The sequence below is a fragment of the Apium graveolens genome, chromosome 4 (assembly GCF_009905375.1).
Source record: "Apium graveolens cultivar Ventura chromosome 4, ASM990537v1, whole genome shotgun sequence".
NCBI classification, from domain to species: Eukaryota; Viridiplantae; Streptophyta; class Magnoliopsida; order Apiales; family Apiaceae; genus Apium; species Apium graveolens.
This window is the reverse complement of record NC_133650.1, coordinates 252,616,136-252,635,779: the sequence shown is the minus strand read 5'-3', so window position 1 is coordinate 252,635,779 and position 19,644 is coordinate 252,616,136. Positions and strand designations below refer to the sequence as shown.

The 19,644-nt window shown below is 36.0% G+C and overlaps 1 protein-coding gene and 1 non-coding gene across 5 annotated transcripts; both read right to left on the bottom strand.

The window, feature by feature from the left end:
- Window positions 1-11,616: 11,616 nt before the first annotated feature.
- Window positions 11,617-14,392, bottom strand: LOC141717103 (thioredoxin H9-like). 4 transcript variants are annotated; one of them, XM_074519215.1, is made up of 6 exons: window positions 14,290-14,392; window positions 13,624-13,671; window positions 12,927-13,061; window positions 12,435-12,557; window positions 12,163-12,310; window positions 11,617-11,764 (listed from the first exon to the last, which is right to left on the bottom strand). In XM_074519215.1, exons 2-5 carry the CDS (start codon window positions 13,642-13,644, stop codon window positions 12,167-12,169), a joined length of 423 nt encoding a protein of 140 aa, XP_074375316.1. In that variant the 5' UTR covers window positions 13,645-13,671; window positions 14,290-14,392; the 3' UTR covers window positions 11,617-11,764; window positions 12,163-12,166. The 4 variants fall into 4 exon arrangements, with proteins under 4 accessions (XP_074375316.1, XP_074375315.1, XP_074375314.1 ...); XM_074519214.1 differs by having other exon boundaries at window positions 11,635-11,791; XM_074519213.1 differs by lacking the exon at window positions 11,617-11,764 and having other exon boundaries at window positions 11,837-12,310; window positions 14,290-14,389.
- Window positions 14,393-19,093: 4,701 nt separating this feature from the next.
- LOC141722115 (small nucleolar RNA R71) lies at window positions 19,094-19,200 on the bottom strand. Its single transcript, XR_012575145.1, has one exon. It is a non-coding gene; the product is annotated as a small nucleolar RNA R71 (small nucleolar RNA).
- Window positions 19,201-19,644: the final 444 nt, after the last annotated feature.

Genomic DNA, 19,644 nt, shown 5'->3' with positions numbered 1-19,644 from the left:
AAAAAGCTGGATAAGTAGTTTGAGAAGTTTCTGGAGGTGTTCAAGAAACTTCATATCAACATAACTTTCGCTGAAACTCTTGAACATATACCTAGTTATACAAAGTTTATGAAAGGTATAATTTCTCGGAAAGTGAAGCTTGATGACTTAGAGACCGTTGCTCTCACGGAGGAATGCAGTGCTGTACTGCAACAGAAGTTGCCTCCGAAGCTTAAGGATCCTGGAAGCTTCACTATTCCTTGCACCATTGGAAAAGTGTCATTTGACAAATGCTTATGTGACTTGAGAGCTAGTATCAATCTGATGCATTTGTCAATCTTCAAGAAGTTGGACTTACCTGATCCAAAGCCGACTTATATGACCTTGCAGTTGGCCGATCATTCTATTACATATCCACGAGGCATTGTGGAGGATGTCTTGGTCAAGGTGGATAAACTCATCTTTCCTGCTGATTTTGTAATTCTTGATTTCGAGTAGGATAAGAAGATTCCCATAATCTTGGGAAGACCATTCTTGGCTACAGGCTAAACCTTGATCGATGTACAGAAGGGTGAGCTCACCATACGAGTGCTGGATCAAGATATAACTTTTAATGTGTTCAATGCCATGAAATTCCCTATAGAGAATGATGAGTGCTTAAAGGTGGAGTTGTCAATTCTGTGGTTATCTCAGAACTTGATCAATTGCTAAGGTCTGATGCCTTAGAAAAGGCCTTGTTGGGGAATTCAGATAGTGAATATGATGAAGGTAATGAGCAATTGCAATATCTGAATGCCTCTCCCAGGAAGCGAAAGATGGATATGCCTTTTGAATCTCTTGGAATGGAGGAGCTGAATAAATCTCCAAAGCACCTTAAGCCATCTGTTGAGGAAGCTCCTACACTTGAGATTAAACCATTGTCTGAATACTTAAGGTGTGCTTTTTTAGGTGATGCATCTACTTTGCCTGTGATTATTGCATCTGACCTTTCAAGTAGTGATGAGAAAAAAATCTTAAGAATTCTGAGAGAGTTCAAGTCGGTAATTGGATGGACTATAACAGATATTAAGGGAATAAGCCCTTCTTATTGCATGCATAAAATTCTTCTAGAGGAAGGTAGTAAGCCTACTCTTGAGCAACATAGACGGCTTAATCCAATCATGGAAGAAGTGGTGAAGAAGGAAATTCTCAAGTGGCTGGATGCAGGGATCATCTATCCCATTTCTGACAGTTCTTGGGTGAGTCCAATTCAATGTGTGCCGAAGAAAGGAGGTATCACGGTTGTAGCTAATGAGAAGAATGAGCTCATTCCTACTCGAATAATCACGGGGTGGAGAGTTTGCATGGACTATAGAAAGCTAAACATGGCCACGAGAAAGGATCACTTCCCTCTGCCTTTTATTGATCAGATGCTTGACAGGTTGGATGGCACGAGTATTACTGTCTTCTGGATGGCTATTCGGGATATAATCAGATTTGCATTGCCCCAGAAGATCAGGAAAATACTACTTTCACTTGTGCATTTAGTACTTTCTCCTTCAGAAGAGTTTCTTTTGGGTTGTGTGGTGCACCTGCCACATTTCAGAGATGCGTGATGGCTATCTTCTCTTACATGATTAGTCAAAATATGGAGGTGTTCATGGATGATTTCTCTGTTTTTGGTGATTCTTTTGATGAATGATTGCAAAATCTTGGCGACGTTCTTAAAAGGTGTGTTGAGACCAATCTGTTCTCAACTGGGAGAAATGTCACTTTATGGTGTGACATGTCATTATTCTTGGGCATAAGGTCTCTAGTAAGGGTATTGATGTGGACAAAGCCAAGGTGGGGGTCATTGAAAATCTTCCTCCACCAATTTCTGTTAAGGGAGTTGCAGCTTTCTTGGTCATACGGGTTTCTATAGGCGGTTCATCAAGGACGTCTCAAAAATCTCTAAACCCTTGTGCAATCTTCTAGAGAAGGATGTCCCGTTCAAGTTTGATGACGAGTGCCTAGTTGCTTTTGAGTTCTTGAAGAAGAGTTTGATCATGGTACCTGTCATAACTGCACCTGATTGGAATGAACCTTTTGAGATGATGTGCGATTCAAGTGACTGTGCAGTTGGAGCAGTTCTTGGGCAGAGAAAGAATAACATATTTCATGTGGTCTACTATCCTAGTAAGACCCTCAATGGTGCTCAAATGAATTATACTACTACTGAGAAAGAACGTTTTGCCATTGTTTACGGTTTTGAGAAGTTTCGATCTTATTTGCTTGGGACAAAAGTGACAGTTTTCATGGATCACGCTGTAATTCGATATCTCATCTCGAAGAAGGACTCAAAGCCTAGATTAATTAGATGGGTTCTTTTGCTTCGGGAATTTGAATTAGAGATCAAGGACAGAAAAGGTACTGAGAATCAATTCGCTGTTCATCTCTCTCGTTTGGAAGATCTAAGTGCAACTTCACAGGATAAGACATTGATCAATGAGTCTTTTCCCGATGAATAGCTGTTTGGAGTGAAAGAGGAAGAAGCGTGGTTTACAGATATTGTGAACTACCTTGTGAGTAATATCATGCCTCCAGACTTGTCTTATGCTCAAAGGAAGAAGTTTCTTCATGAGGTGAAGTGGTACATGTGGGATGAACCATATCTGTTTAGGCAAGGAGCTGACCAAATCATCATGAGATGTATTCCGTACAGCTAAACGGGGGATCTTGCGAGACTGTCATTTGACAGCTTATGGAGGCCACTATGGTGGATAGAAGACATCAGCTCGTGTCCTTCAAGCGGGATTCTTCTGGCCTACATTATTTAAGGATGCATATCACTTTGTTTTGAAGTGTGATCGATGCCAGCGTGTGGGTAATATGTCCAAGAGGGATGAGATGCGTCTTAATGTGCTTCTCGAGGTTGAGGTGTTCGATGTTTGGGGAATCAACTTCATGGGGCAGTTTATATCATCTTACAATAATAAGTATATCTTGTTGGTGGTCGATTATGTATTGAAATGGGTTGAAGTCAAGGATTTACCGACAAATAATGCGAAGGTAGTGCTTAATTTTCTTCATAAGCAGATATTCACACGATTTGGGTCACCAAGAGTCATAATCAGTGACGAGGGATCGCATTTTTGCAATCGCAAGTTCACTGCCATGATGTGAAGGTATAATGTGAATCATCGCATCGCTACAGCCTACCATCCTCAGACTAATGGTCAAGCTGAGGTGTCTAACAGAGAGATCAAGCGTATTCTAGAGAAAGTTGTGTATCCATCAAGGAAGGATTGGTCTTTGAAGCTTGATGAAGCTGTTTGGGCATATAGAACAGCATACAAGACTCCGTTAAGAATGTTACCTTTTTAGTTGGTTTATGGAAAGGGGTGTCATTTGCTTGTGGAGATCGAGCATAAAGTGTATTGGGCTTTGAAGAAGTTGAACCTTGACTTGGATGCAGCTGGTAAGAAAAAAATGCTTCAATTGAATGAACTCGATGAATTTCGGCTTCAAGCGTATGAAAACAGCAAAATGTACAAGGAGAAAGTCAAGAGGTGGCACGATAAGGGTCTAGTGCTCAAGTCATTTGTGCCGGGATAACAAGTTCTGTTATTTAACTCTCGTCTCCGTCTTTTCTTGGAAAATTGAAGTCGAGATGGTCCGGGCCTTTCATATCAAAACTGTGTTTCTGTATGGAGCTGTGGAGATTTTTGAGAATGATCCAGGCCAAGCGTTCAAAGTAAAATGGTTAGAGGTTGAAGCATTACTATGGGGATACGGCAAACCGTGAGGTGGTTAGTGCCATTATACTGTCTACTTGATCTCGAGATTCTATGTCAAGCTAGCGACATAAACCAAGCGCTTCTTGGGAGGCAACCCAAGTTTGTTGTACATTAGTAGATAGAGGAAGAAGGAAAAAATTGAGAAAAACACAAAAAAATCATAAAAAGAGAAAAATTGAGTGCCAACTATAGTAGCACAGTGCACCCGCATGGAGAAGCGGGGCGGCCTTGCTGAAAAGTCAGTAGCACGGCGCGCCCGCGCTGGCATGCAGGGCGGCCACACTTGTTTTCCAGAAGCACGGCGCGCTCGTGCTGCCAGGCGGGGCGGCCGCGCAGAGTCACTGTTTGTGAAAAAAATATAAGTCAGAATAAAGAGAAATTCGGGTATTTTAATGCAAAATCAATTCCTACCCGAAAATTTTACTCACCCATATCCCAAATTTCCCTCTCCAAATCAAACTCATTATTCCCATTATTCCCATAATCAATTCCCACTCCTTTTCCATAACTAATTCTCTCCCAATATCCTATACATACATACACTTATACACAAACTTCTCCATCACTTCTCAAACTCTCAAACACACAAATCTCTCTTACAAACTTCTATTCTCTCAACTTATTCAATCTCAATGGCACCAAAAAGACAGCAAACCCAAGTTAGCAGCAACACCACTGATTCTTCGAGTGCAGGTGGTGTGAGGCCTAGACTTTCAACTCCCGAGGCTGAGGCAAAGTATGTGAGGCTGTTTTAGAAGCCTATAGCCAAGGAGCGTGGTTTTCTACCATCCGGAAAAGATGGTAAGTTGTTGGAGATGATCTTGGAGATAGGCTGGGTTGCTTTTTGCGAGACACCCGCTGCTGTGTCCATGAGTATGGTGCGTGAGTTCTACGTGAATGATAAGGCGGAGAAGAACGGTTTCATGGTGGTTAGGGGGATGAAGGTGTAGTACAGTGCTGAGGCTATTCGTAGGGAGATTGAGCAGCCCAAGAGGAGGCCAGATCAGGAGAACTGGAACGAGAAGACGCCAGGGGAGTTTAACTTGGATTTGATTGTTGCTACCCTGTGTGTGCCTGAGACTCATTAGAAGTTCCAGAAGGGAATGAACGAGTATGCCACTTTCCCTGCATCGTGCATGAACAGGTTTGCACGTGCATGGAATTCCTTTATTTTTGCTAAAATCATGCCATCTTCTCACGTACATGATGTTATTGTGGAACGTGCACGTTTGTTGTGGGGCATTCTTCAGAGGGAGACTATGTGGATCTTGGGATGGTGATTCATCAGGGTATTTTGAGGTTCTTGCGAGGGAGTACTACAATATCTATACCCTATGCGTCCATTTTGACGAAGCTGTGTGTGGCGGTGGGAGTTCATTAGCTTACACATGAGCAGCTGCCGCTCCCCAGTGCCCCGATTGATAGTTCAACACAGTTGAATATGACGGAGTGGTATGTTGGGAAGCCCGATCCTAAGGGGCTTGGATATTCTTATGACCATCTACCAGGTGGATGGCCAGTGGATCAAACGTATGCTGGTGGGACTTCGCAGGCCCGTCGAGCAGCTTGGAGAGCTCATTTGGGAGAGGAGGCTGGTCCTTCGGGATCGTAACAGCAGCAGGAGGATGAAGCACATGGCAGTGCTGGTTTGAGTACGACGCAGTATAGGCATTTAGCTAGGAGGATGGATGCGATGCATGACATCCATAGCAGGTTTGCACATGACCTCACCCAGTTGTTGGGGACTGCATTCAGAGCCACATGAGTTGACATCCAGTGGCCGGTATTCGGTGAGGATTCTGTATATCTGCCTCCAGACACTCCACCCCTTGAGGGTGATGACCTTGATTCTGATTAGGTATGCCTGATTCTTTGCTATTACCTTCACTGAAGACAGTAAATATTTTAAGTTTGAGGGTAGTAGTTAAGGATTATGTGTTTTGTGTGAGTCACATATAGTTTGCATATTCATGATAGTTTAGTTCGTATAGTTGCATATTTGCCATGTAGTATTTTTTTTTATTATTTTTGTAGTTTTTTATTTTTATTTTTTGTATGATAGTTTGTTGCATATAGTTCATGCATTTACATAATAACATGATCCATTAGATGATTTTGCTGATTGATTTGTGATATTAATGCTAGTGTAGTGATGTCGTGCTTAGTGATGTTAAGTTGTATCGAGTTGATTTGCATGCTAGAGATAATTATATTTCACTAAATCTTATAGGTTGTTTGAGGGCTAGATCATGGTCATGGTTTGTTTATTTGTCGAGGTTTAATCGCTTGTTTATATTTAGAATTTATGATATTCTCTTAATGATAAAATAACATGGATATTTAAAAATTGGAGGAAATTGGATTTCATTGCTAGTTGTTGTGGCTACGTGTCAAATGGCTAGTAGCCGGCTCATTTTATATGAGTAGTCTAGGGTTGAACGAGATGGAGTGAAATGCACTCGTTCAAAAATTATGTGAAAAAAAGAAAAAAAAGGAAAAAAACACAAAAAAATATATATGTGTTTATGCATAATTTATCACGCATGGGCTCTTTAATACTCGAGTTATTAAGTTCTTAGGGGACTTTGTGCCTAACGATCTAAGGCTTTTTATAGTCTGGGATCCGTTAACCTAACGCTCGCTACATGGGTATTATTGTATAAATCTTTTGTGGACCTCACTTATTGCACGGTCAAATAAGCATATTTGTGTTGTTTTATGTTGTGAATAAAAGCATGAATCCATGTAAAACTCTGATATAAGAATTGAACTGTTATAAATTATTTTGAGTTTAGCTTTTATTCTAGTTATAACCTTGCGATTCCCTTGATGTGTAGTGAGTCATAATTATTGATCTAGTTGTAATAGTTTATCTGTAAGCATTTGCACACACGCACGTTTCTGGCTTGTAAGTTGATTTGTGGGGTTTGATTGATCTTTGTGCGAATAACTGCATTTGTTGAGATGTTGCTTGTTGACTGGTTTAGTTATTCTATGGGGATCATTGCATTCATATAGTTTACATTCATGCATTTTTATTTCTTGTTCTTTGAGTCTGTTTATGCTTGAGGACAATCACCGATTCAAGTTTGGGGGTATGTTGAGTGGCATTTATGTCACATTATAACGCTCTGTAAAGTTTTGAATTGATGATTTGTACTCAAGTGGTTAGTGTTTTTGTAGTGTTTTGTATTTCAGGCATTTATCAGGAATCCAGGTGATTTGGCATTGTTTTGATGCTAATCTGATGTTAAGATGGTGTCTAGAATAAAAGCTCGTAAAAAGATCAACTCAAACCAACAAGAAAAGAAGAAGTCAGAAAATTCTCCAGAGAGTCAGCGCGCCCGCGCTGTAGAAGCGCGCGCCCGCGCCAGGATGGCAGAAGTACAGCGCGCCCGCGCTGGTCAAGCGCGTGCCCGCGCCGGGTCGGGATTTCAGAATCCTGATTCTCCTCTGATTTTGATCCAGAAGACTTCTAATCTGCATGGGCTGCTATATAAACATAACTTAAGGTCGTTTTTCATAACAAGACGTACCAGAGCTTAAGGAGAAGGCGTAAGAAGACCGTAGAACATAATTCAACCAAGGCGAAGAGGATCTAGTTTATTATTGTGATTCTTTGTTTTAAGTTGTAACTTTGGATGCTAGTTTTCTTTCTTGTGAACCTATATTCTTGTTTCGTACTTGGTTTATTATTTATTCATTATAAATACTACGTTTATTATACCATGCTTTCATCGGAACTCACGTTGACGATGAGACCGATTATGGGCTAATCGTTATCATGGGGTTCTAACGGATTTCCTTATGGATTTTTTTAGTTAATTTGTTCCGATGACTTAGTGTATGGTGATTGTATGATAACCTAGTATTGGTTGTGCTTATTCATCCTATGAGAGTCGCGAACTTATAAGATAGCGTGTTAATCTTTAATGAAGCGAAAGTGAATTTAAGGGTTTAGAACTTTCCATGCTATCATAGGTTCATGTATTTGTTATGCATGATTCATAGGTAATTTTAACCATCTTACTTCCCCTATGTAATCACGATAGATAACTTGTGCATTAAACCGTTATGTTGTCAAATTCTATAGACATATAGGGTCTCAATATAATTGGTGTCTATTCAGCTTCTATCTCTTTTGTGGATGTCTGGTAGTATGGTATTCATACAACGAAAGTTGGCGTTTATCAGTTTCGTGTTATCTGATTAGTATCATCACCATTACATGCTAAGGTTAAGAACGAAAAGGCTATTGAATGAAGTATTTAATGAAGTTAGAATCTCATGTTTGTGTCATATAGTATTCAACTCTCTTTGTTCTCTAAGTTAATGTTCTTTAGTATAATCTCTTAGTTAATCTTAGTTATAAACAACCTCAATTTGTTATTCGTCTTAGCATTGGATAATAACCGTACCATTTTTGCATAAATACATTAATTGACATTAACCTAAACAAGTCCCTGTGAGAATGAACTAGAATTAATTCTATATTACTTGCGATCACGTATACTTGCGTGAACATTAGCTCGTGTTCTAACTCTAACAGTATGCGCGTGTATGTATGTGTATGTGTATGTGTGTATGCATGCATGCATACATATATGTATATGCGTATGTATGTGCGTATGTATGTATATGCGTATGTGTGTACATACATATGTGCGTATGCATGTATGTATATATACATGTATGTATTTATGTATGTATGCATGCATGCATGCATTAATTTATATATATAGGGGGCTACTCTAGTGGAAACTAATTTTAGAATAGAAACTAGAAATCAAATATATATATTTTTAAATTACTTCAAATTATATCATATATGGTATGCAAATCGATCGTTGAGAGATTGAGAAAAATACAGTGAAGTCAGATTTAAAAAAAACTTACCGTTTGTGGGGAAAAATCAAATTAAAAACGGAGGGGAAAAACTGATATTGTGTGTGGGAGAGTGCAGATTAGTTGGGTGTGGTGCTTTTAGGGGGACCATTAGATTAGATTGATCTAATGGTTTAGATTAGTTTCTAGTTTCCATTTTGATTTTAGTTTTATTTGATCATGTGCCTATATATATGTGTATATATTTATTAAATGTATATATGCATGTATGTGTTAATGTATCTATGCACATATTAATTATTCAACGATTAATAACTTTTAATAAATGAATGATGATGTGAAATAAATACTATATAGATATTGATGTAGGGGTATAATCGTCATATTAATTAAATTGTTCATCAAACCCCCTGTTGTTATATTATCAATCAATACTATACTATAATAACTATAATGAGGTATAATTTGTTGTTTGGTTAACCCCTCATTTTGGTTATCCTTTTCCATCACGACCGTCAGATCTTCTTCATCAAATAATCAGAGCCGTTAGATCCAAATCCTAAAAAATTACACTTCACAAGTTCTCAGGTGCGAATCCCGTCAACAACAAATATTTATATTATTATTATAAAGATACATAAAAGTTCTCAGGTTAGAATCCCGTTAACAACAAATATTTATATTATTATTTATAAAGACGCATATAAGATTTCAGGTTCAAATGTAACCAATAACAAATATTTACATTATTATTTATGAATAAAATCTCATCAATGATATACTATTTATACTTAACTTGCAATTATACACAATGAAAGTATAATTATATAATCATTATTTAGTATTTAAATATTTATATAAAATTTTAATAAAATTATATAAAATAGAAATAAAAATATATAATATTAATTAAGACCCGTGCATCATACAGACCGTAAGCTGGTATAAATAATAGATAAAACTAAGGATAGCATTGTATTTGTATTGCACTTGCTCCTATATATATATATATGTTACATACAAAATTAATTGCTTTTATGTTAAAACTATATTCCAGTTTTTCTTATTTCATACTTCAATAACTAAAAACAAAAAACTAAATTGACCCGTTCTGTGAAGGGAATTTTTCAAATGATTTTATTTGATACACGGAGGTCAGTATCATCATCATGTGGCTGTGAGAAGGACCTTCGAAACGGGTACTCAAACAAGCGGGGGCAAGACTAAGCAGGTCAATATGCCAGCTGTCATGTGCCACGTATAATTTTTTTATTTATGACTTTTTCATTCTGTTAATAAAATGTAATTATATTATTTAACGGTAGTCTTATTTGTTCTAGTACCCACGATGATCACTAACTTATCAGTAAATTTAGAATTAGATACTCAAAGTAAACTAGCTAGCGAGGATACGAAACAGACTGATTCCCTACTACTTATGATTCGATATATATATATATATATATATAAATTTGTGGATATCTAAACCAAGTTATAATCTACGATACTTATTGAAATTAAGGTGCTTGAACCCAAGATTGTTTGCAAGCCATCTCTAGTAAAATATGGAACTATCTAAAGAGAGTTGGACAATTTCCTGACAACTGACAAAATGTTAATATTGTAAGTTGCAACAAGGTACTTTATCTTAGTGGATGTTTTATGGATATACCTCTATATAATACTCGTACTTGTACAAGTCCTAGGTTTTGTCATAGATGTTCACATCCAAACCATTATACTCCTTTGGTTTCTTCACATGCATTCATCTTTTTATATTCTGCCTTGCAAACTCTCATCATATTCCAAGTAAGTTTGATTCGGCATAAACATTCAGCAAGGGAATGGAGAACTCGAGGACTTTGTTCGTATGTTGTTTCGTGATGACCGTTCTCCTTATGTTCTTCAACATACATGCTGCAGGTAATCTCTTTCTTTCTTAGTTTCGTTGCACGGTATAACAAATACGATAATACGAGCTCTGATTATTAATTTGCAGATGATGGAGTTATTAAGCAAATCCAGGATCCCACAAGTAATGTAAACTTGACACCATTTGAACAATGGATAAGTGCTTATGACTGCATGCTAAATGTAACTACCTTTCTCCGATGTACTTTTTTTTTAATACACATGTTATTACTTTTAACTTATTATTATTTGGGTTGCTTGTTAGTTTGTTACTAAACTGTATCTTCTTCATTAAAATTCATGTGACAGAAATCAAATTGGTGCCCGGAGAAATATCAGTTGAGTGGAAAGGGGTGGGTAAATGTAACACAAGCTGACACTACCGAATATTGCAGCTCTGGATGTGCAGAACACACCAAAGCAGTGCTTCTGTGTGTTTCTCTAGTAAAGCGCGATTACAAGTTTGCCGATGAGAGCACTGTCAAAATTATCAACAAAACCATTTCAGATGGATGTAATCAGGGTAATATTTCTGTCTACTACATACAATAATTTTTATGTAAGCAAAAATTTGAAAATCATTCGTGTTAGATAATGCAGGTTTCACAGGACATGTTTGGCAAGAGCCCTCAGCCTCAAGTGCTAAAAGGTTTTATGTGAGCAAATTAGCAATCTTTTCCATGGCTGCACTACTATTTATGATGTCTTGAACATGTGACGCCTGAGATTCGGAAGGGAAGAGTAGTATATTCTTATGTATCAAGGATATTAATAAACTTGTATGCTGTTATCTGGAGCATAATAAATAACCGTTGTATTGCTCTCATCTTTCTGAGCCATCACAAACTATACCTGAAAAATGTATTTGTCTCAGATTTCTTTTTAGTTAGCACCAATACCATCTCCGGCTGCCTTATGCATAAATCTCCCAAGCCATTTATAGAACACTGACTAATAACTGGATCACGCACTATAACTGAAGTATCATAAACTTGTGTGCACTTCATAGAGGAAATAACTATCATTTTAGCTCAATATATACATCTTACTATCATATGCATTAATTTATGAATTCATAATTGAAACCAGTTAAGGTATGGTTCTTTCACCTCATCTAATTACAAATTTATTGAGTTTGCAGAACCGAATTTATTGAAGTCACGACATAACCTTCATGTTTGCATATGACTATAGAACTGAAATCTTAGTTGTCAAAATGCTCATCACTGATAAACTCTTAAAAGCCAGAACCAGCCACATTTTGGGATGCTCTAAATCATAGCTGAGAAAAATTCTAGCTAACAGAAAGAAATGTAAGGATATGCCTGAAAAAGACCAGAAGAAACTACAAACTACCCATTAGCATAACGCCATAACCAGACTGGACTAGACTATCCTATCTCAGGGATAAGATGTCACAAGTTAGTGCACTTTACAAGTCAACATTTACATAGATATTGAAAATTACTAGACTTCATCAGTTATATTTTTAAAATTGGGCTCCGGAAAAAGTTAAACATTGATTTTCTTCTATCCTTGAATCTTTAGAGGCAACAAGTACTCTTGAGTCCAAATAAGTTACTATATTATCTGTGTTCTCTAAGTCAAGACAACTAGAATTGCCAAAATTAGGGTTGCAACATTTATCAATTTCACATTATTTGGATACAGAATTATGGGAATAGAGGTCTGGCCATGATCTCTGTCCTCCTCTGCAGCTCCTCCTTGTTGGCTCCTACAAGTTTATCTACTTCATGCCCATGTTTAAGGAAGAAAAAGGTTGGAGTCGCTTTGATACCCCATGACGTGCTAAATTCCTAAAATACAGCACAAAACCATAGTGATTAATCTAGACTAATTATTTGAAATTTCCATGCATATATATGCAAACAATGGAACGGTTCCACTACATGACAAATAGGAGTTCGAAGCATTACTCACAGCTAGCTCATCCACGTCCACTACCAAGAACATCATAGATTTGTATTTCTTTGCAAGACTACAAAAGAGTGGTAATACATCACCACACGGACCACACCAAGATGCACTAAAGTTTACCAAGACCTGTTAAATGTGAAGCAAGAACAAAACAATAAATGGAGAGTTTAGCAAGCTTAAATGATTATGCAAATATCTTAATTAGTAAATTCTCCCCTTCAGTCACCATATTGAATATGCATACCAAGGAGACACTTAACTCAAACGATCTAATCTATAAACACTGCAATGTGAAACCATAAAATTTCAAGGTTCTGTTTGGCTATTTTAATTTAATAGATTAATTTTATAAGATCTACCAACTTAATCAAATTGCTCTGCAAATTAAAACAAATTTATCAACTGCAATTCACAATTATATGTTCATTCATTCGAAGAAACAGTATATCAACATATATAGATGATGCGATAAAAAAGACTCAAGTAAAAACTTACTATCTTGCCAGCCTTGTCAGCTTCTGATAGCTTTCCTTCCCACTGCTTGTGATCAGTTATAATCGAGACATTGCTAGCTCTGAGAGTCTTCTCGGAAAAGTGATCATTGTCACAATCATTATCATTTCTTGAAGACTGTATAGAGTAAGTAAAATAAGTGTACTTGCTCATTAAACTCTTCTTAGTCACACACTCCACAGTTAGATAGAAGCTAAACGAAGAAAAGACCAGAGTATGGCATAAGAGATTAAGAATTAATATAACTAACAAGAGAACACATTGCTTCTGAGTTCTGATACATATTATAAATCACACGTAATTGCTAATTTGAAAAGCGAAATTTGTTCGAATATAGTTACACAATGCTAAACTTAAGCAAAGTCAGTAAGGTAGCATTTGGAAACATTGATTTCATTTCAAATCAAGAATTTAAAATTCAGTAATGGCCCGTTTGGGAAACTGAATTTCATTTGAAATTCTGGATTTGATCAAATAAGCTGTTTGAGAATATGGATTTGGATTTCAATGAAATCCAGTTTCCCAAACGGGCCGAGTGTTGGATTTGAACAAATTCCAAATCCAAATTCTTGGTACTTCCCAAACACTTGATTTGATAAAATTCATGATTTGAAATAAAATCCATGTTTTCAAACGGTGCTTAAAAGAAATACGAGTTCTCAATCAAATTGCAGATCACCTTGCACAAGCAATGTCCCATTTGTCGTTATAGAATCCCAGTCGGTACCTAAGGGTAGAATTTTTTTTAGAACTGGTTAGAAGGTATTTTATTAAGTAAGATATTGCTTCTAAACGGAAACTTCACATACATTACAATAAGTGGGAGCTTCATGCTGAGAAACTCACAAGAAATTAAAATTTGATAGGATACATTTAACATCTACCATCCTACAATGTTCGTGATACATATTTCAATCTAGTTATGTATGACATAAATATGAATCCTGCATCACAACAAAGTTTTCTATAAATTATAAGATTTGTAATTTGAATACCTCTAAAATGACGGACCAAAGCTTGCAAGTTTTGTGCAACGAAATGTATATCTTGTTCCTTCGCTTTTTAAATTAAATTAAAGAATGACCGGTTATAATCGGTCTGTATGTATTAAGGTAATTATAACATGAAGAAAGAGTGAAAGCTTAATACAGATTGCAGGATCTAAGAATCATCACATATTATATTTGTGTCACCCAATATTCTAATAAGAAACAAATGATAGGGATTGTGTAATAGGCATGCATACATACTTTATGTATGTTTGATTGTTGCTAATGTATGAACAATATATATGAGCATAAGCATAATGGATAATGGATCAAGAATGATCAAATATTTAAATTACCCTTATTGGATCAGACTGTGTACTGGAATTGAAATGCTATTAAATTCAACATTTTCTGGCTAAAAAACTTGAACAAACGCAAGGCATTCAAGGAAGAACCCTTTTAAATTTTCCTTTAATATTGGGAAATGTTATTATTATTATTATTATTATTATTATTACAATAAACAACATTTTCATTAATGAATTGTATCCAAATACAATAATGATCCCAAGAGCATATCTTTCAATTAGAAAATTTATAATCTAGCCGAATATTATGTACATATGTGTGGAAAACTTAGATAATAAAATTTTAATGCCTGAAAAGATAAGTCGCAAAATACCATTAAAACCTAATAAGAGTAGAACCTTATGGAAAAAAACTCAAGAAGGAATAAAAATACCCTCCACAAATTACATTCTATAAATCCCTATATCATGAAAATTTGTAGCTACATTTTTTTGATAATTAATTTGTAGCAATGTCACTGACTATATAATTATGCTTTAATATCTAGAAACTCTTCCAACCATCCTCGAAAAATACAAATGAAATAAAAAAAATATATCAAGAGTAATAAAAGAAAATTATATGCGATTTTATTTTATCGCAAGAAAAACAAATGTACATAAATGAAGTTGTTAAAAAATAAAATAAGATCTAATCAAGAAAATCTTTAGTTAGACTCAAAAGAAAAAAAACAATAAAATAAAATATACAAAATAAGCCAATAAGATGGCACATGATTAACTCTAAGGCCATGTTTGTTTAATGGTATTAAGCAGGGGATAGGATTATAATCCTTTAAATTTTCCAATCCCATGTTTGTTTTGTAAAAAATTAGTGAAGAGTTATCCAAGGATTATAATTCTTTAAATTATCCTATCCCATGTTTGTTTTGTTGGAGAAGATGATAGGACTATAATCTCATCTAATGCTTGGTGGAGGAGGTATTGTTTTATCCCCCTACAAGTCATTTTTTAAAAGATTATAATCCCCTCATTGTTATCCCATATGAAACAAACATAGGATTGAAAAATTTAAAGGACTATATTACAATCCAAAGTACTATCCCACAAAACAAACATAGGATAAAATTTTAAAGGATTATATTCAAATCCTACACTTAAACCTTTCAAACAAACTTAGGATAAGATTATTTAATCCATAGGAATAATTTTGATGGGATTAGTTATCCCCGGATTATTATCCCGGGATTAAAATCCCACGAAACAAACATGGCCTAAAATTTCAAAATTTATGCTGTAAAAAAGACCATCAATAAATGGTACAATAAATATTCTATCATCTTCTTCACCTTCTCATACCACTCTCTCATCTCATCTGTAGCCGCGGCGACCACCGTCGGGCTGTCGGCCAAACTCTGGTCACCTCCAAAACTAATTTTCGTCTTCTTCTTTTACTGATGAGCTAGTCTTTCATTTTAACATCACTATGCTATTCAATAGCAACAATCTTTTTATATTTTAATATAGATTTGAAACAATAATAAGTTCTTTTTCAACCTTCTTCTTTCCCTTATCTCTTTTATCTCTTTTAAATACATCAGTATTTATATTAGACCTTGATTTAGTCACAAGTTTATCATAATTTGTAGTATTACAGATTTCCTCAATCACAAAGAATTTCCTCCTAGGCTTTTAAATTTTCTTCTTCACTTGAATTGCAAGCTGAATGGATATGAATTTTCTTTGCACATTTACTAGCTGAAATTCTTCTTCAACAACTTCAACAGCTTTAAAATCAAATCATGGATTATCTGTTTCAAACCATTTTATGGAAGTAGCTTGATCAATGACTTGAAATCTTGAATTTTGATGATAAAACTCAACTGACCAATTCTTGTATTTGATCTTTTGCATTAATTGACTCACTTCAACTTTACTTCAATAGTTTTGTAAGTCAAATTTTGACACAGTCAATGTTTGACTTTCTAGAGAATGAGTTGTTGTGGAAGTCATGGTTTAAGTAATCAAATTTTGAGTAGCCTATTTCTTCTTTCGACCTCTTCTTGATTAAAAATGGGATTTTTATAACATTGTACTAGAGCCAATGAGTCCACCCTTATGACTCCTAGAAGCACCATCCATATGACCCTCACCCTTATGACCCTCATATCTTTATCATTCTTCTTTAGAACAATGTTAAGTTTGCATTTAACTCCCCCTCGTTTGACATCATCATGAAGGAATTTAGGAAAAAGTAAATCTTATCAGTCATGAGTGTTAACTGAGAGGCTCTTATACCAATTGTTAGACCTAAATTATAATATAGAAGGGAAGTTGAATAAAGTATGTAAAACTCAAATCGAACGCAACACTAGATATAATGAATAATTTTTATTTATCAGAACACTTGCACAATTCTTATTGGAAAGTGGTTTCAAAAGAGATACCATTGATAAAATTTTATTTTATAGGTATTATGGTAATGACTTGTTGTTAGTTTAGATTTATGTTGATGGTATAATTTTTGGCTCTACTAATGATAAACTCTATGAGAGATTTGCCAAGTTGATGCAGTCTAGATATCAGATGGGTATGATGGGATAATTAGTTATTTTTTCTGGGATAATAATTCAAACAGACTGAAAAATGGATCTTTAATAATCAAGCTAAATATACCAGAAATTTACTTAAAAGGTTTGGAATGTAAGACAGTTCAACTGCTACAACTTCCTTGACCACTACGAACAAGTTAGATTTAAATACTGGGTCATCAGTAGATATAACTAACTACAGAGGTATGATTGACTTACTTCTACATTTGACTGCTTGTAGGCCTGTGATAAGTGGATTTTATATCAACTTGGAACGCTTTATTACAAGCTTAAATTGGTGTTTTGGACTCAAGTTGTTGGTATTTTTATATGTTTTTGTGTTATTGCATTTCAGGTATCAGTTAAATGAAGAAAGGAGCTTTTAAAGGAAATATGATGAAAAGTGCTCAGATTTGGAAGCCAAAGCCATTGTCAAGTTGTAGAGAATCTCGTTAGTTTTGCGTGGGCAGTTGATCGCCTAATTCTGACCAGTATAACTCAAGTTATGACCAAAATAAGATTCATCAGAATTTTCCAGAAGCCGCCCACGCGGCCGCGTCAGAAGTGCACGTGGCCGCGTCAGAAGTGCACGCGTGCTGCGCGTCAGACCCGCATGCGACCGCTTGCTGATGCGCGGCTGATTTCGCTGAAAAAGCTTTTTTTCGTGGAATTTGATAATTTTTAAGGATACAGGTCTACTTGGGGCTTATATATACTTAAAAAAAGGGTTTTCATCATCCGGAAAGATTGAAAGATCAAGGAGAAGACCTAGAAGCACAAAACAACTCCGAAAAAGAAGATCTTGTTTTCTACTTGTGATTCTTTAAAAATAGTTGTAACTTTGGATGCTCGTTTTCATTCTTGTTGAAACTAGACCTTTTTTATTCTTACTTTGATTATTATTCAGTTTATTAAGACCTTTTTTTATATCATGCTTTCATTGGAACCCATGACGACGATGAGTTCAATTATGGGTTAATCATTATCATGGGATTCTAGCGGATTTACTTATGGATTTCAATCATTAATATGTTTCAATATCTTGGTGTGTGGTGATTGATTGATATCCTAGTATTGGTTGTGCTTATTCGTCTTATGTGCGTAGCTAACATATAAGATAGCGTGTTAATCTCTATTGAAGCGACAGTGAATATAGAGGTTTAGAACTTGTCATGCTAGCATAGGTTCCTGTATTTATTATACATGATTCGTAGGTAATTTTAACTATCTTACTTGCCCTATGTAATCACGATAGATAACTTGCGCATTAAACCGTTATGTTTTCAATTCTTATAGATATATAAGGACAAAGCATAATTGGTGTCTATTCAACTTCTATCTCTTTTGTGGATGCTTGTTAGTAGGGTATTCGTACAACGAAAGTTGGCGTTTACTAGTTTGGTGTTATCCGATTAGTGTCATCACCATCACATGCTAAGGTTAAGAACAATGACTTGGAATGAAGTAGTAATGAAGTTAGAATTCCATGTTTGACATATATAGTAATTCAACCTCAATTCTCTTAGTTAATATTATTTAGTATAATCTCTTAGTTTAATAAAAACCTAATTTATTATTTGTCTTAGCATTGAGCGATAACCATACAATATTGCATAGGTGCATAAATTGAACTTAACCTAAACCAGTCTCTGTGGGAATGAATCTGATTTATATCTTATACTACTCTCGAACGCGTATACTTGCGTGAATATTAACACGTGTTTTCGCCCTAACAAGTTTTTGGCGCCGCTGCCGGAGACTCGGTGTTAATTTTTAGTTTATGTGCTTGTCATCAGTGGTCGTTAAAGTTCAATGACTCAGATTCTTTTACTTTCACGGTTCATTTGTTTGTGTTTCAGGTACTCATTATAATGGGAGATCTATCAACACGAACGAAAACCTTGATGGATTTTTTTCAACCCAAGATCAATGACATTCAATCTAGCATTGTCCGGCCAACTATTACAGCTTATACCTTTGAGATCAAGCCTGGCATAATTCAATGGGTGCAAAATTCAATCCAGTTTGGGGGTTCTCCAACTGAAGATCCCAATATGCACATTAGGGATTTCATTGAGATCTGCGACACCTTCAAGTTCAACGATTTTTCTGAAGATGCTGTGAAGCTGAGACTGTTCCCATTCTCTCTGAGGGACAAGGCTAAGAGCTGATTACACTCTCTACCAGCTGGTTCGAATACTACTTGGGAAGATCTTGCTCAGAAGTTTCTTACTAAATTCTTCCCTATGGCGAAGACAGCTGCAGTCAGGAATGCTATTACTCAATTTGCGTAGCAAACGGGATAATCGCTATGTGAAGCTTGAGAGCACTACAAGGAGATGCTTAGGAAGTGTCCTCATCATGGAATGCCTGATTGGATGATCATCAATTGTTTTTACAATGGGTTGGGAGCACAGTCCGGACCCATGCTCGATGTAGCATCAGGAGGAGCATTATGGGCAAAGAGCTATGAGGAAGCTTATGATCTAATTGAACTGATGGCTGCTAATGAATATCAGTATCCAACCCAGAGATGTCCACAGGGCAAGGTAGCATGAGTTCTTGAAGTGGATACAGCTACGACCATCACTGCTCAACTAAAGGCGTTGTCTATGAAGATCGATTCTCTGGCTAACTATGGTGTTAAGCAGATAATTAGTGTTTATGAGCTGTGTGCAGGTCCGCATGTGACGGAGCAATGCGCTATATCTAGTGACTCAGCTCAGTTTATGAGCAACTTTCAGAGATCACAGCAACCAGTTCCAGACACTTATCATCCTGACAACTGGAATAATCCTAACTTCAGCTGGAG

Excerpts from the sequence above, each read along its gene's own strand:
- LOC141717103 (XM_074519215.1), bottom strand. The coding sequence starts at position 13,644 with ATGGGACATTGCTTGTGCAAG. Across the intron at positions 13,062-13,623 it reads TGGGACATTGCTTGTGCAAG|TCTTCAAGAAATGATAATGA; the intron begins GTGATCTGCAAT and ends TACTCTATACAG. Across the intron at positions 12,558-12,926 it reads CTGACAAGGCTGGCAAGATA|GTCTTGGTAAACTTTAGTGC; the intron begins GTAAGTTTTTAC and ends CACATTTAACAG.